The sequence below is a fragment of the Carlito syrichta genome, unplaced genomic scaffold (assembly GCF_000164805.1).
Source record: "Carlito syrichta isolate Samal-C Ts95f unplaced genomic scaffold, Tarsius_syrichta-2.0.1 Scaffold316420, whole genome shotgun sequence".
Taxonomy (NCBI): Eukaryota; Metazoa; Chordata; class Mammalia; order Primates; family Tarsiidae; genus Carlito; species Carlito syrichta.
The window spans coordinates 633,702-651,744 of NW_007260516.1; the positions used below are offsets into that span (position 1 = coordinate 633,702).

General features: G+C 41.5%; 1 protein-coding gene across 1 annotated transcript in view; it reads right to left on the bottom strand.

Moving 5' to 3' along the window:
* Positions 1–18,043, bottom strand: part of CARNMT1 (carnosine N-methyltransferase 1) — a 72,286-nt gene that overhangs the window by 36,053 nt on the left and 18,190 nt on the right. Inside the window, exons 4-5 of the mRNA XM_021707174.1 lie at positions 2,840–2,980; positions 1,556–1,734 (exon numbers count right to left, since the gene is read on the bottom strand). Of these exons, the coding sequence (XP_021562849.1) occupies positions 1,556–1,734; positions 2,840–2,980 (320 nt within the window). The remainder of the gene's footprint in view (positions 1–1,555; positions 1,735–2,839; positions 2,981–18,043) is intronic.

Here is an 18,043-nt window from a genome sequence, read left to right on the forward strand (position 1 = left end):
ATTGTAGAGATGAGGTCTCGCTAAGTTGCCCAGGCGGGTCTCAAACCCACAGGCTCAGGCAATCCACTCACCTCAGCCTCCCAAAGGTGCGGGATTACAGGCTGAGCTAATTTTTTTTTATTAATTATAGAGAGGAGGTCTCACCAAGTTGCCCAGGCTGGTCTCCACCCCCTAGGCTCATGCAATCCTCTCACCTTGGCCTCCCAAAGTGCTGGGATTACAGGCTTAGGCTTGAGCCACCACGCTGCCTGCCAGTTACCTCTTATAGAGTATGAATATTTCATTTGACTGCAGGGATCAGAAGGTAAACTCTTCTGATCAACACTATAATCAAATAATCACTTTTGGGAATTACTTTGTAATTAATAAGGGTGTTATCAATAATCTGATATAGTAAACAATTTGGAAGTCATTTTTGATAACATATATCACTAAATATTGTTACCTAATGATATTTGTAAGGTTTTGTTTATTCCATTCAACTTCTAGCCTTCTTTTAAAATCAGTTAAGACAAAATAATAGTCATTTGAATCTAAACTAATGTTAACCACCAATTCTGGCAGGTTTCAGAAAGACTGCAGGCTCTAGTTGCCAATCAAGAAATGAATGAGCCAGGCATCGTGGCTCATGCCTATAATCCTAGCACTTTGGGAGGCTGAGGTGAGAGGATTGCCTGAGCCCCCGGGTTCGAGACCAGCCTGGGCAACTTGGTGAGACCTCATTTCTACAATAAAAATCAAAAAAATTAGCTGGGCATGGTGGTGTGTGCCTGTAGTTCCAGCTACTTGGAAGGCTGACACGGAAGGATTGCCTGAGCCCAGTAGGTGGAGGCTACGGTGGCCGTCAGCATGCTACTGCACTCCAGCCTGGGTGGCAGAGTGAGACTCCAACTCAAAAAGAAAAAAAGAAATGAATGACATCAAAATACCTAAACTTCCACCACAACTTTGGATAATCACCAGGGAGAAAGGGGAGCTGGGGGCAGGCAGAAGCAGTGGAACTCGGTAGAGAATGCTGTTCGCCTCTTGGACGCTGGGGCCTAGCCCAGAGATGGAGACCAAATTGAGGTGTGGGGTAGTGCCTGTACAAAAGCTGGCAACATTGAGGCACTTGCTCCCACAGAGGGCCACCTTCACCATCTGCTCTCTCAAGCCTTTTTCCAGATGGAACAGCCTTTTCCTTGCCTAAGTAATGTTTTGCATTATTTCACTCCTCATCTCCAACACCTAGCATTTTCCATCTTTCCCTTGCTTCCTTCAGAGTACAGTCCCAATGTCAGAGTTCAGAAATAAATAAATAAGAACAATGTTGTAAAATAAATAAATAAAACATCCTATGTTGTTGCTCCCCTGCTTCAAGCTCTCAATGGCTTCCTGTCTCTCAGAGGACAATCCAGAGTCCTTGCTAAGACCCATAAGTTTGCCTCACCAAACCCTGAAGTATACCTTATATTCTACCATCAAAATGAATGACCAAAACTTTTGCTAGGATAAAACTAGCTCATTAAATTCAGAACAAAGAACAGCACCTTTAAAATGTCTGCTTTGGACTTACTGCATTCTGAATAAATCTCTTGAAAATCTCCTGCCGTCATAGAAAAGTTAGAACCAGGAGGAAGACTGTGGGGGTCAACATCAGGGAAAAAGATGGGTCGAATCTGATCAGCTGATCTCCGGTTATTGCTAAACTGATGGATCCAGGGATAAAGTTTATATTTATTAATTTCAGAACATCTGCAAAATATGAATATAAAATTCAGTGCTGACTAAATATTTTACCAAAAAAATCTATTTTAAACACTAAAATAAAATGTTTGAAGCTTTGCATATATATAATTCAGTAATACTTAAAGTGTCACTATACACCCTATTCAATTATCTGAAAATGTACATATACATATAGATGAGCAACCAATCATGAATTAAAGATGGGGAAAAAAGTAAACTCAGATATAAATGTGCTGTTCATTCAAATTTGTAAAGTGAGTTTTCAAACTTCAAAATCAAGTAAAACAGTCCAACTAGTTTTTAAACTATGGTATTGGTTTCAACTAAAACAGTTTGCTATCAATTTTAATTATTTTGTGCAATCTTGTTATTTTTCCCTTCTCACCAACCTCCTAAAACTCATACTGCCATCAGGACAATCTATTATTTAAACAAGGCTGCTAAGCCGGGCATGGTGGCTCATGCCTGTAATCCCAGCATTATGGGAGGTGGAGGCTAGAGGACTGCCTGAGCCCAGGGGTTCAAAACCAGCCTAGGTAACTTGGCAAGACTTCGTCTCTACAATAAATAAAATTTTTTAAAAGGGCAGCTACTTATTTCTCTCTAACACACATCTTCTGGCTTTAAAAATAACAACTCTTCTATTACCTTCCAAAGAGGCCACAGAAGTTCTAAGAATCTTTCCAATTCAGCAATGAGAACATACTTGGCCATTTTATAAGAACTTGATTAAAGAAAAAAAAGTTATAATTGCTTCACTAAACTCTTATTCCACTAAAGAAACACGGAGGTGAAGAAGTTTCAGAAACAATGAAAAAAATACTCCTTTCTGGAGCATAATTGTACTGAAGATTTTATACATAAGTCATTTGTTTCATGTAATGCCCACTTTTTAGAAACACTTTCCAGCTTGTTTCAACAGTTAACTAGACAATTGATTCAAGTGGTAATTTGCATAAGTACTTTAATTTTAACATAAGAAACATGTATGATAGATATAAAACATTATGTACTTATCTTGAAATTCACAATTGTTCTAGAAAATAGTCAGATCTGATTCTGATAAATTACTATTTCCAGCAAAAAAAAAAAAAAAAAAAAAGGGAAATACCTGTTAAGTACAAAGTTGGAAGAAAAGAGCATAAAAAAACTCCATTCATTTCCTTGACAAGCATAACCTAGCATAGCTATTTCCCAGGCCAGTCTTCCTAGTCCAGCACCAGGTACCAGAATATTTACTTTAGAAGGATCCCTGAAATGAAATAAGGCAATTATGTCCAACCCCTCAAAGAAAATAAAAAAGACAAAATCCACATTAGCAACTGAAAATGTACTCAATTATTCAATAAGTATAAGCTCACTAACACTCTGACTTCTTAAAAGTAAGAAATACTTCTAAATACCAAAAATAAGAGGTAGAAGAAATTATCATACTCAGAAATCAGGTGAGGTTTAATCCCCTAAAATTTTTTCTGGAAAAAAAAGTCCTCTTACATTTGAAGACTTATGACCGGGGGTGGGGGCGAGGGGGGCACACCTCATCAACCAGGGTACCTGCATAATGAACATTTGTATACCTAACCCTGAATGGTACCCCACATCTTTAAAATTAAAAAAATTAAAAAATAAAAAAGACTTTTGAAGTCACTCATATTCCTAATAGCGATCATCTGAAAAACTGTCCTAGAAAGACAAATTATTCCAAAGGGATCCCTATTAAATATGAAGAGTTTGAACAAAATTATCTCATGATGAGACAGTAAAATAAAACATAGCTTTATTTCTAAATTCTATATGTAATATAATGTTTTATGTAACTAAATAGATTAAATATATGTAAAGTGTAATATGTCAGGTACAGCTTTAAAAACTTACACATTTCAGTTGAGAAAAGAATTTGGGGAGAATGAATATTTTCATGGGGAAAACGGGGAACTGCTTTCTAGTTGAGCATATGTAATGGCAAATATTACACCAAACCAGAGGTTCACAACCAAACTGATCTTCTCCACTTATGAGCATCATATTGCCATCATATATTTTCTTCACCATGAGATCCATTATTCCACTTTCAAACTGCTAAGAACTTTAGCAAAGGAAGGCCTTTTCTCAGAAATTCTGGGAAGTCAATATAATCTTGAAGAAACTTAAATGGTATTCTTATAGAACACCAAAAGAAAATGTACATCAGCTGGCATGTCAATTAAGTAGGGATCTCATTATTTATCATTTCATTATTTCATATTGTCTAAATTTGGTTCACAAATCAAGTACAATTTCCAAATCTACTTTCACTTAAAATTTTTTATTTTTAGACTACATAATTTTTAAGTTTGGCATGTTCCAAACAGCAGTAGGGTGGTCTACTGGTATCCCTTTGCACATCCCACTTCCAAATGAAAGAGAAATAGAGAGCACTATGGGGCTTCTGGAAAATCAGTCTACAAGTATGGCAATATGGGAATTTGCTCAGGGTCATTCAGTCTTATATATTCAAAATATGTGCTGAAATTTTAACAAAGTCTACTTGTTTCACTGTTGGATTTTTATACATAAGCATAAAAGGAAATGTGTTTAAAATGCTTTTTTTTTTTTTTGAGTCAGAGTCTCACTCTGTCACACAAGCAGTAGTGCAGTGGCATGCTCATGGCTACTGCAGTTTCTACCTGCTGGGATCAAGTGATCCTTCCATCTCAGCCTTCCAAGTAGCTGGAACTATAGCATGTGACACCATGTCCAGCTAATGTTTTGATTTATTGTAGAGACGGGTTCTTGCCATGTTGCTCAGGCTGGTCTTGAACCTCTGAGCTCAGGCAATCATCTCATCTCTACCTCCTAAAGTGCTGGAATTACAGGCATGAGCCACTGGACCCAACCTAAAATGATTTCAGATAAACAGACCTATGATGATTAGTAAGATAACCTTTAATACTTGATATAGGCAAACTGATGCCAAGGAGCCATGTAAGAGTGTTCACTAAAATAAAATAGAATGCTTTCCTCTCATTCCAGATTATATACAAGTGTGCGTGCTCACTTTAATTTTAATAAAAAGAGGATGGATACATCCTCACTATATTCAAGCCTACCTATAATTGGTCACCAAACAGGAGCATATTATTTTTAGAATTAGAATTTGAAAAACTCCAAGTTCTGCCAGGCGTGGTGGCTCATGCCTATAATTCCAGTACTTTGGGAGGCGGAGATGGGAGGACTGCCTGAGCTCAGGGGTTCAAAACCAGCCTGAGCAACATGGGGAGACCTCGTCTCTACAATAAATCAAAACATTAGCTGGGCGTGGTGGTGCACGCCTCTAGTTCTAGCTATTTAAAAGGCTGAGGCAGAAGGATCACCTGAGCTGAGAAGGTCGAGGCTGCGGTGGCTATAAGCAGTGTGTCACTCACTGCACTCCAGCCTGGGCGACAGAGTGAGACTCTGACTCAAAAAAAAAAAAAAAAAAAAAGTAAAAGAAAAAAGAAAAAAATCTAAGCTCTAAGATTCTGTACTACTCTTTGTATAAAGGACTGGCCATGATGACATCCTACCCAGGACAAACTCATTCCCTACCAGATTCTCCAAAAGCCCTACTCTCCAAAATTACCTTTCTTTTCCCAGGTCCCATTTGCCCAATCAAAACATGTATTTCCATCCCCACCAAGTGGCTGTTCTCAGCCTAAAATTTTTATTTTTGAGACATGGTTTCAATGTAACCTAGGCTGGAGTGCAGTAGCACAGTCAAGGATCATCACAACCTCAAACTCCTGGGCTCAAGCAATCTTCATGCCTTAGTCTCCTGAGTAGTTGGGACTACAGGAATGAACTACTACACCTGGCTCTTTTTATTTTTTGTAGAGACAATGTCTTACTTTGTTGGCCCATAAGCCTAGAATTTGGTTTTTTGGTTTGTTTGTTTTTTTTTTCCAGTCAGGGTCTTACTCTGTCACCCGACTGGAATGTGATGGACAATCACACACCGCAGCCTCAACCTCCTGAACTTAGGCAATACTCCCACATTAGCCTACCGAGTAGTTGGGACTACAGGTGTGTCCAACCATGCCCAGTTAACTTTTTTATATTTTGTAGAGACGAGTTCTCACTATGTTGCTCAGGCTAGTCTCAAACTTCTGGGCTCAAGCAATCCTCCCACTTCAGCCTCTGAGAGTGCTAGGGTTACTGGCATGAGCCACCATACTTGGCTGTAGAATTTTTAAAAAACTTATCTAAATGGCAGCAGACAGCAGACGCTCTTGCTGTTGTCCTGCCCATTATGCCCTTCACAATGTATCTTTCCTTTAAATAAATCTATCTTTCCGAGTTAAAAAATAAATTAAAGTTAAAAAAAAAAATTATTTTATCAAAGTCATGCGACATAAAGTAAAAGGAATTAGAAGTAAATTCATAGAGCACGCATTTATATCCTTATAAAAAAATCACTAGTTATCAATTTCAGAATGGCTGATGACCCAAGTAAAATATTACCATGCAGAAGTCAGAAATCCTAATAATGGTGGTACCAACAATTATTTTGGTAACTTATGGAAAGTTAACTTTATGACTGATATCTCCCTATCCAGTCTGAGCCGTAAGACTCTCTACCCCCACCTAATGGCAGAAAATATAGTGACAGTGCCTTGAATAAAACTTATTTTTTAAGTTGGAGTCTCACTTTGTCACCCAAGCTGGAATGCAGTGGCATGCTCATGACCACTGCAGCCTCGACCTGCTGGGCTCCGACGATCCTTCCGCCTCAGCCTTCCAAGTAGCTGGAACTACAGGCGCACGCTACCACGCCCGGCTAATTTTTTGATTTATTGTAGAGATGAGGTCTCGCCAAGTTGCCCAGGCGGATTACAGGCTGAGCCACCGAGCCAGGCTGCAGCTGTAGATTTTAAAACTCCATAAAATACTTTCTCTTGTGGTATCAACATTGTGAAACTTGGCTGACCCCTGGTGGTAGGTATACAGCAAACTTTGAACACCAAAAGTGGTTCTTTAAATAATAGCTATTAGTTGTCCAATACAGTAAAAGCCATGAGACACGTGTGGCTACTGAATACCTAAAAATGTGGCTCGTCCACAATGAGATACCACTTAAGTGCAAAATAAACACCGGAATTCCAAGACTTATTATAAAAAGGAACACAGGCCAGGCACAGTGGTTCATTCATACCTGTGATCCCAACACTTGGAGAGGCAAAGGTGAAAAGATTACTTGAGAACAGGAGTCTGAGACTAGCCTAGGCAACATAGCAAAACCTCGTCTCTACAAACAAAAAAATTAAGGCCGGGTGCGGTGGCTCATGCCTATAGTCCCAGCACTTTGGGAGGCCAAGGTGAGAGGACTGCCTGAGCCCGCTGGTTTGAGACCAGCCTGGGCAACTTATAAGACCTCATCTCTACAATAAATCAAAAATTTAGGGGGGGGGCATGGTGGTGCATGCCTATAGTTCCAGCCACTGGGAAGGCTGAGGCAGAAGGATCGCCAGAGCCCAGGTCGACGCTGGGGTGGCCGTGAGCATGCCACTGCGCTCCAGCCTGGGTGATGGAATGAGACTCCAACTCAAAAAAAAAATGGGTTATAAGGCCGGACACAGTGACTCATGCCTGTAATCCTAGTACTTAGGGAGGCGGAAGCAAGAAGAACCAGCCTGAGCAACATGGCAAGACCTCATCTCCACAATAAATCAAATAATTAGCTGGATGTGGTGGCGCATGCCTGTAGTTCCAACTTCTTGGAAGGCTGAGGAGGAAGGATCTCCTGAGCCCAGCAGGTCGAGGCTCTGGTGGCCTTGAGCGTACCATTGCATTCCAGCCTGGGCAACAGAGTGACTGTAACTCAAAAAAAAAAAAAAGGGTTATAAATCAGAAGTGTCTAGCAACCTCAAAAATATGATCCCAGTTGACCTCTCCATCTACTCCCAACAAAAAATTTCCTATTTCAGCCAGACTTCTCACAGATCTCAGAAAAGACTTTCTTGTCTTAATCTTTTTTTAATTTAATTTTTTTGTTATTTATTTATTTATTTATTGTTGAGTTAGAGTCTCACCCTTGGCACCCAGGTTGGAGTGCAGTGGCACGCTCACAGCCACCCCGGTGTCGACCTGCTGAGCTCCGGCAATCCTTCTGCCTCGGCTTTCCAAGTAGCTGGAACTACAGGCCTGTGCTACCATGCTCGGCTAATTTTTTTTTTTTTTTTTTTGAGTTGGAGTCTCACTCTGTCGCCCAGACCGGAGTGCTGTGGCCGCTCCCGGCCACCGCAGCCTCGACCTGCTGGGCTCCGGCGATCCTTCCGCCTTAGCCTTCCGAGTAGCTGGAATTACAGGTGCGCACTACCACACCCCGCTAACTTTTTGATTTTTTGTAGAGATGAGGTCTCGCTGCCCAGGCGGGTCTCGAACCCGCGGACTCAGGCAATCCACTCACCTCAGCCTCCCAAAGGCGCGGGATTACAGGCTGAGCCACTGAGCCCGGCTAATTTTTTGATTTACTGTAGAGACCAGGTCTCACAATGTTGCCCAGGCTGGTCTCGAACCTGAGGGCTCACACAATCCTCTCGCCTCAGCCTCCTAAAGTGCTGGGATTACAGGCTTGAGCCACTGCGCCTGGCCGATTTTTAAATTTATTTTATTTACTGAGTTGGAGTCTCACTCTGTTGCCCAGGCTGGAGTGCAGTGGCATGTTCAAGGCCACCGCAGCCTCAACTTGCTGGTGATCCTTCCACCTCAGCCTTCTAAGTAGCTGGAATTACAGGCACACATCGCCTTGCCCAGCTAATTTTCGGATTTATTATAGAGGTGAGGTCTTGCCATTTGCTCAGGCTGGTCTCGACCTGTGGGCTCAGGAAATCCTCTCACCTTAGCCTCCGAAAGTGCTGGGATGATAGGTGTGAGCCACTGTGCCTAGCCTCTCATCTTAATATTTAGAGCTCCTGCACTCTCATAGAAAGTCAGTTTAAATTACTACCTTATCATTATAAATTATCACCTCCTCTTTCGTTTCCAAATATTCCAGGCAAATCTTGAAATCACTTCTCTATGCTTTCAGTGCTTCATTCATACTTCTATTATAGTTTACAAGTAGAGTTCTTCACTTTGCTTCACTCACTTAATACAGAGGTCAGCAACTATGGCCCTCAGGCCAGTCACCTGTTTTTGTAAATAAAATTTTACGGAAACACAGCCATGCCCATTCATTTAAGAATTGCTTATAGATCCTTTTGCAGTTCATTTGACATGATGATTGGGGGTTCAAATGCACATGTGTGAGATGTGCCACCTTTAAACCTTGTTATGATGTGGGCACATTACCCATCTGACAATGAAGAAAAAAAAAAAAGAACTGCTTATGGCTACATTCCAACAACAACAGAACTGAGCAGTCCAGATAAAGTCGGCAAAGCCTATGGCCGAGTGCATGGCTCAAGCCTATCCAGCACTTTGGGAGGCCGAGGTGAGAGAACTGCCTGAGACCAGGGGTTCTAGACTAGCCTGGGCAACTTGGCAAGACTTCGTCTGTACAATAAATCAAAAAAGTAGCCAGTCTTGGTGGCACGTGCCTGTTGTCCCAGCTACTTGGGAGGGTGAGGCACAAGAATCACCTGAGCCCAAGTCCATCGAGGCTGCAGTGGTAGTGAGTGTTCCACTGCACTCCAGCCTGGGTGACAGAGTAAGACTCTGACTCAAAAAAAAAGGAAAAACAAGTCGGCAAAGCCTAAAATATATACTGCCTGGCACTTTAAGAAAACCTTTGCCAATCCCCGATCTAATACATCTTGAACCTCTTTCCCTAGCAGTACACAGATCTTCCTTAATTCAACCACATGATTATACCATAACTTATCAAAATCCTCTAATTAAGAATATTTATATTGTTTCCAATCTTTGCTGTTATATTTTTAAAACTAATATCTTTGGCATGAATAATTTCCAAATGCAGACATACATCTATAGAACTGCTTCCTCAAAATTAAACTGCAAGAACTAAAATATATGCATCTGAGTTTTTACAAATATGCCAAATGGCTCTATATAAGATTTTTACCTATTTATCCTTCCATCAGCAACATATTTAGGTTCCTCACACTTTCTTTTTTTTAGTTAGAGTCTCACTCTGTTGCCCAAGCTTGAGTGCAGTGGCACACTCACAGCCACCTCAGCCTTGACCTGCTGGGCTCAGGCAATCCTTCTGCTTCAGCCTTCGAAGTAGCTGGCAATACAGGCATGCACCACCATGCCCGGCTAATTTTTTGATTTACTGTAGAGATGAGGTCTTGCCAAGCTGCCCAAGCTGGTCTCAAACCCAAGGTCCCAGGCAATCCTCTCACCTCAACCTCCCAAAGTGCTGGAATTATAGGCATGAGCCACCGTGCCCAGCACACACTTTAAGTTAGGCAACTTTTAAATCTGCAATGTCATGACTGAAAAAATGGCATCTAATGTGGTTTTTACTTTTGTATTTTCTTATGAGATTGAATGTCTTGTATTTCTTTTTCTATAAACCATTTTTCTACTGGGTTGAATGGGTTATATACTAGTTTATTCCTCTAGATTTGCAAGCATTTGAAATCTTGATTTGAACCGAAACACACACCTGTGTTTGGTTTAGGAAGGCCTTCAGGATGAGGGAGAAATCTGTTTTCAGCCTCTAAATTACTACCTGCATTATTTGGCAGTCAATATCTCATTCATTTTTTCTTTTAAAATGAGCTCTCCTAACTAAAAAGCCTTTTATAAGCTATAATTTATATCCTTTATTTTAACATAAGTGGAAAAAATGTTTCTTTAAAGCTCAGAGTAAGCAGAGCGTGGTGGCTCACGCCTGTAATCCCAACACTTTGGGAGGCTGAGGCAAGAGGATTGCATGAGCCCAGGGTTTGAGACCAGTCTGGGGAACTTGGCAAGACCTCATCTCTACAATAAATCAAAAAGAAATTAGCCAGGTGTGGTGGTGCATACCTGTAGTTCCAGCTACTTGGAAGACTGAGGTGGAAGGATCACCTGAGTCCAGTAGGTCGAGGCTGTGGTGGCTGTGAGCGTGCCACTGCATTACAGTCTGGGCAACAAGAGTGAGACTCTGACTCAAAAAAAAAAAAAAAGCTCGGAGTATTTTTTCCCAATGCCAAATTATATAAAAGAAGAAAAAATTCAACCAGTCAATAGTACATCAATATCTTCTAAAAGTTTAAGAGTACATATATTGAAATGCTGACATAATAGATTTTCTACCACAAACAAAATATCATGTCAATATCACTTCTAAAATTGAATGGGCTAGCCGGGCATGGTGGCTCACACCTGTAATCCCAGCACTTTGGGAGGCAGAGGTGAGGGGACTGCCTGAACCCCAGGGGTTCAAGACCAGCCTGGGCAACTTGGCAAGACCTTGTCTCTACAAAAAATCAAAAAATCAGCTGGGCGTGGTGGCACGTGCCTGTAGTTCCAGCTACTTGGAAGGATGAGGCAGAAGGATTGCCTGAACCCAGCAGATCGAGGCTGCAGTAGCTGTAAGCATGTCACTACACTCCAGCATGGGCAACAGAGTGAGACTCCAACTCAAAAAGAAAAAAGAAAACAAAATTGAATGGCCTAATGAAACTAACAACTAAAAAATGTTCAGCAACATTTAGGACTAATAAAGAATGATTCTAGCTGGGCTCAGTGGCTCAGCCTGTAATCCCGCGCCTTTGGGAGGCTGAGGTGAGTGGATTGCCTGAATCCACGGGTTTGAGACCAGTCTGGGCAACTTGATGAGACCTCATCTCTACGATAAAAAAAAAAAAATTTTTTTTTAATTAGCTAGGCATGGTGGCACATGCCTGTAGTTCCGGCTACCTAGAAGGCTGAGGCAGAAGGATCACCTGAGCCCAGCAGGTTGAGGCTGCGGTGGCTGGGAGTGTGCCACTGCCCTTTAGCCTGGATGACACAGTGAGACTCCAACTCAATAAAAAAAAAAAAAACTTCATTTCCTCTATTTCCTATAAAACAACTATAAGCTTTACAGCACTGATTCTTAAATTTAAATAATTAGGCTGGGTGTGGTGGTTCACATCTATAATCCCAGCACTTTGGGAGGTGAAGACAGAATGATCGTTTCAGCCTAGGAGTTCAAGACCAGCCTGGGCAACATTGTAAAACCCTGTCTCTACAAAAAACTAAAATAAAAAAAGTTAGCCAGGTGTCGTAACACAGCCTGAAGTCTCAACTATTCAGCAGGCTGATGCAGGAGGATCACTTGAGTCCAGAAGTTGGAGGCTACAGTGAGCTATTACCATGCCACTGCACTCCACCCTGAGCAACAGAGTGAGATCCTTGACTCAATAAAATAAAATTAAATGATTAGACATTCACTTGGAAAAATAAAAAATCTCTGCCAGGCATGGTGGCTCACGCCTGTAATCCCAACATTTTGGAGGCGAGGTGAGAGGATTACCTGAGCCCAGGGGTTTGAGATCAGCTAGGGAACTTGGCAAGACCTCGTCTCTACAATAAACTCAAAAAAAAATTAGCCAGGTGTGGTAGTGCGTACCTGTGGTTCCAATTACTTGGAAGGCTGAGGCAGAAGAACTGCCTGAGCCCAGCAGGTCAAGGCTGCGGTGGCCATGAGCATGCCACTGCACTCCAGCCTGAGTGACAGTGAGACTCCAATCAAAAAAATAAATACACAAAAATAAAAAACTCAATCAGACTGTTCTGACAATTAAGAAGAGTTATATTGTTTATTTAACTTATGTTTATATCTGAGAGAAAGGATTACACCCTGAGCTCATACTTTAAATTTAAAAAAAATACAGTATTGCTAATTTCAATAAACAAGTACTCAGTAGAACAGAGTTCAAAACCTATTTTATTACAAAAACCAGCTGGGCACATTGGCTCATGCTTTTAATCCCAGCATTTTGGGAGGCTGAGGCAGGAGGCCTGCTTGAGCCCAGGAGTTCGAGCCCAGTCTAGGCAAGATAGCGAGACCTCATCTCTACAAAAGTATCAGCTGTTGTGGTGGTGCATTGCCTGTAGTTCCAGCTACTCAGGAGGCTGAGGCAGGAGCACTGCCTGAGCCCAGGAAATTGAGGCTGTGGTGTGCCCTGATTATGCTACTGCACTCCAGTCCAGGTGACAGAGTGAGATTCCAACTCAAAAATCATATGCTCGTCTGGGTGCAGTGACTCATGTCTGTAATCCCAGCACTTTGGGAGGTGGAGGCAAGAGGACTGCCTGAGTCAAGGGGTTTGAGACCAGCCTGGGCAACTTGGTGAGACCTCATCTCTACAATATATAAAAAATTAGCTGTGTGCTGTGCCTCATGCCTGTAATCCCAGCATTTTGGAGGCAGAGGCAAGAGGACTGCCTGAGCCCATGGGTTCGACTCCAGCCTGGGTAACATGACAAGACTTCATCTCTCTCTCTTTTTTTTTTTTTTGCAGTTGGAATCTTACTTTGTTGCCCAGACTGGAGTGCAGTGTCATGCTCACAGCCACCACAGACTTGAACTGCTGGGCTCAGGTGATCCTTCTGCCTAAGCCTTCTAAATAGCTGGAACTACAGGCATGCACCACCACACCTAGCTAATTTTTTGTTGTATTGTAAAGACGAAGTCTCGCCATGTTGCTTAGGCTGGTCTTGAACCCCTGAGCTCAGGTACTCCTCTCCAAGTGCTGGGATTACAGGTGTGAGCCGCCGTGTCTGGCTTCATGTCTACAATAAATCAAAAAATTAGCTAGGCATGGTGGCACACGCCTATACTTGGAAGGCTGAAGCAGAAGAATTGCCTGAGTCCAGCAGGTCGAGGGTGAATCAAAAAATTAGCAGGCGTGGTCTTGTATAATTGTGGTTCCAGCTACTTGAAAGGCTGGGGCAGAAAGATCACCCGAGCCCAGCAGGTCAAGGCTGCGGTGGCTGTAAGTGTGTCACTGCACTCCATCCTGGGCAACAGAATGAGACTCCTACTCCAAAAAAAAAAAAAAAAAAAAAAAAAAAAAAATATATATATATGTGTATGTGTGTGTGTGTGTGTGTGTGTGTGTGTGTATACACATATACATATGTGTGTGTGTGTGTGTGTGTGTATACACATATACATATGTGTGTGTGTGTGTGTGTGTGTGTGTGTGTGTGTGTGTGTGTGTATGATCATCTCAACTGATGTAAAAAAAGACATCTGACAACTCCAAAAATGCTTTCATGAGCAAAACCCCTAGGAAATTAGGAAAATTCCTTAACATGTTAAAGGGTATTTATGAAAAACCCACAGCTAACATCACACTCAGTGATGAAAGACTGAAATCTTTCTCCTTAAGAACAGAGAAGACAATAAAAAGTAATTCACGTTGGAAAGGAAAAGGCAAAAACTATCTCTTTTTGCATGACATGATCCTATATATAGAACGTCCCAAAGAATCCACAAGAAAGCTACTAGAGCTAATAAATTACGCAAGACTGCAGAATATAAGATCAACACTCAAAAGTCAGTTGTTTCTAATACATCAGTAATGAAAATTCTGAAAATGAAATTAAGACAGCAATTCCATTTATACTAACTAAAAAAATTAAATACTTAAAATAAGTCTAACACAGGTGAAAGACCTGTACACTAACAACTACAAAGCACTGCAGAAGAAACTAAATACATAAATAAATGGAAAATCATCATGTGTTAATGGCTAAGAAGACTTTAACATTGCTTAAGATGTCGGTACATATTCAACACAACCCGTCAAAATTCTGTCAGCCTTTTCTACAGAAATAAAAAAATATATGCTAAAATTCATATGAAATTGCAAGGGACCCCAGACAGTCAGAACAATGTTGAAAAAGAACAAGGTTGCAGGATTCATACCTCCCAACTTTGAAATTTACAAAACTACAGCAATTAAAATGGTATGGTACTGGTAAAAAGACGAACATACAAACTAATGAAATAGAGAATAGAGTCCAGAAAAAACCCTCATCTATGTGGTCAACTGATTTTTCCTTTTTAATTTTTAATTTTTAATTTTACTATAAATGACTTTTGCTGTCCTAGAATTTCAGATAAATGAAATCACATAATACATTGTGTTTTTTACCTTGCTTCTTTTACTCAGCATAATGTAGTAGGAATTCATTCATGCTATTGCATTTATCAGGGTCAACTAATTTTCAACAAGGGTACCAAGACTACTAGGGAAAAGGACAGTCTTTTTACAAATGTGCTGGGAATCCAGCCCAGGCAACATAGTGAAACCTCATATCTACAAAAATAAAAAAAGCCAGGTGTAGCTCACAACGCTGCCCAGGCCAGAGTGCAGTGGCTATTAAGAGGCACAATCATAGTGCACTACAGTCCTGAAGTGCTGTGCTTAAGCAATCCCCCTGCCTCAAACTTCTGAGTAGCTGGGACAACAGGTGCACACCACATGTCCAGCCCACGTATTTCTTAATGTTGCAAAGGTTTTCCTATTACTCTGTTGCAAGAAAGATGTTAAAATCACCATGCATAAAGTAAAAGGTGAAATGCAGATTAAACTTTGGAAGTCATTTCACTTTTTAGAAAGCAACAATATTCCTCAATTGTCACACTACCAGATGCAAGGCTTGCAAACAAATAAGTAACTATTTGAAACAGCTAATACATGCTAATATATTAAAAATTAAAAACACTTAAGTGATTCATTCTGCCCCTCACACTAGTTGCCTGACAGACTAAGGAGAATGCCTTTTTTCCTGGCTGTTAATATTACTTAGTTTCTACTGCTCTTTTACAACATCTGGCATTCAACAAAAAATGAGACATGCAAAGAAGCAAGAAAAGATAGAATCCTTTGTTACAAGAGAAAACCTTAAAGAGAACAGTACCACAAACAGCAAATATATTAGAAATAATCAGGCAGCATTTTAAAATAACTATGAAAAATATGTTAAACATCTAGTGGAAAAGGTAGATCATGTGTACAAGAAGGAATTTCACCCGGGCATGGTGGTTGAAGCCTGTAATCCCAGCACTTTGGGAGGTGGAGGCAAGAGGACTGCCTGAGCTCAGGGGTTCAAGATCAGCCTGAGCAACTTGTTGAGGCCTCATCTCTACAACAAATCAAAAAATTAGCCAGGTGTGGTAGCACATGCCTGTGGTCCCAGTTACTTGGAAGGCTGAGGCAGAAGGATCACCTGAGCCCAGCAGGTCATGGCTGTGCTGGCCGTGAGCGTGACACTGCACTCTAGCCTGGGCAACAGAGTGAGGCTCCAACTCAAAAAAGGGGGGAGTTTCAGCACACTGTGCAAGTGTGTCTGTGTGTGTATATAGAAATGCTAGAACTGTTTTTAAAATACACTATCAGAGATAAAGAACTCTTTTGAAGGAATTAGCAGCAGAACAGCACAGTAAAGAATCAGTGAAGGTGAAATCAGGTCAATAGAAATTATCCAAACTATAATATAAAAAGCTGGGAGAAGGGAAAAGAGCCATCTGAAACCTAAGAGACAATATCCAACAGCTTAATACATATGTAACTGGAGCATCAAAAGAGAAAGAAATAGAGAACAGGACAGCAAAATAATGTGAGGTTGACAACAAAGAAGCCTGGAGTGATGATATAGATTTACTCAAACCCCAAGAAGTTCAGCAAACTCTAAGCAGGATAAATACAAAGAAAACCGTATTTCAGACACTTCACAGTCAAACTGCTAAAAAACAAAGGTGAGGGGTGGGGTGGGGAATAACTACATAATGGGTATGAGGTTTCACCTTGGAATGATGAAGATGGTTTGGATCTATGTAGAGGCAGTGGATACATAATACAGTGAATGTACCGAATGCCATTAAGTTGTTAAAATGACTACCTTTTGTCATATGCATTTAACCTCAAAAAACTGAAGAAAAAAATGAGCATGTAATTCTCAAAATAAAAGACATAAAATGACCCTTTAGGCTGGGCACGGTGGCTCAGCCTGTAAACTCAGCACTTCGGGAGCTTGGGGGTTTGAGACCAGCCTGGGCAACTTGGTGAGACCTCCTCTTTACAATAAATCACAAAAATTAGCCAGGTATGGTGGCATGCACCTGTAGTTCCAGCTACTTGGAAGGCTAAGGCAGAAAGATCACTTAAGTCCAGCAGGTTGAGGCTGCGGTGGCCATGAGAGTGCCACTGCACTCTACCCTAGGCGACAAGAGTGAGACTCCAACTCAAAAAAAATTTAAAAAGGCCCCTTCAGCTGGGCGCAGTGACTCATGCCTGTAATCCCAGCTCCTCTGAGGTTGAGGCTGGAGGATCACCTGAGGTCAGGAGTTCTAGACCAGCCTGGGTAACACAGTGAGGCTTCGTCTCTAAAAAATAAAATAAAATGGCCCTTTAACATATGAAGATACTCAACTTTACTCAAGAGAAGAGAAACACAAGTTAAAACTATGCCAAGATACAATTTCCCACCCATCAGATTAGCAAGGTCAAAAACTTAATACAGTATGTCTGTCAGGGCTATGAGTAAAACAGGCACTTTTCTTTTTTTTTTTTTTTTTTGAGTCAGAGTCTCACTCCGTCACCCAGGAGAGAGTGCAGTGGTACACTCACAGCCACCACAGCCTCGACCTGCTGGGTTCAGGTGATCCTTCCACTTTAGCCTTCCAAGTAGCTGGAACTACAGGCGTGCACCACCATGCCCAGCTAATTTTTTGATATATGTAGAGACGAGGTCTCACCATGTTGCCCAGGCTGGTCTCGAATCTGTGGGTTCAGGCAATCCTCTTGCCTCAACCTCCCGAAGTGCTGGGATTAAAAGCATGAGCCACCACGCCCAGCTTAACAGGCATCTTTCATACACCGATGATGGGAAGACAAAACAGTACAACCCTTAGGAAAATATACCAATGACCGTGGCAGACAGACTCCAAGGTGGTCCTCCCATGCTCCCTGGGCTCCATGCCATTTTATATTCCTTTTCCCTTTGAGTGCGCACAGGATCCATGGCTTGCTTCTAACAGCAGAATATGACAAAGATGATGAGCTGTCATTCCTATGACTTCAACAATATGTAAGACTCTGCTCAGACCTTGCTTGATCTAGACACTCTCCTTGCTGGCTCAGTGAAGTTACATGGCCATTCTGGGAAAGCCCAAAGACAAGGAACTGCAGGCTGTCTTCCAGCTGATAGCCAGCAAGAAGCCAGGACCCTCTAACTTAGTCCTACAGCCACAATGAAACAAGTTCAGCCTCAGTCCTACACACCCAGTGAAACAACATGAGTGCCTGGAAGCACAGTCTTCCTCAGGCAAGCATCCAGGTGAGAACACAGCCCAGCAGACAAGTGGATTGCAGTCTTGTGAGACCCTACACAGAGGAACCAGTTA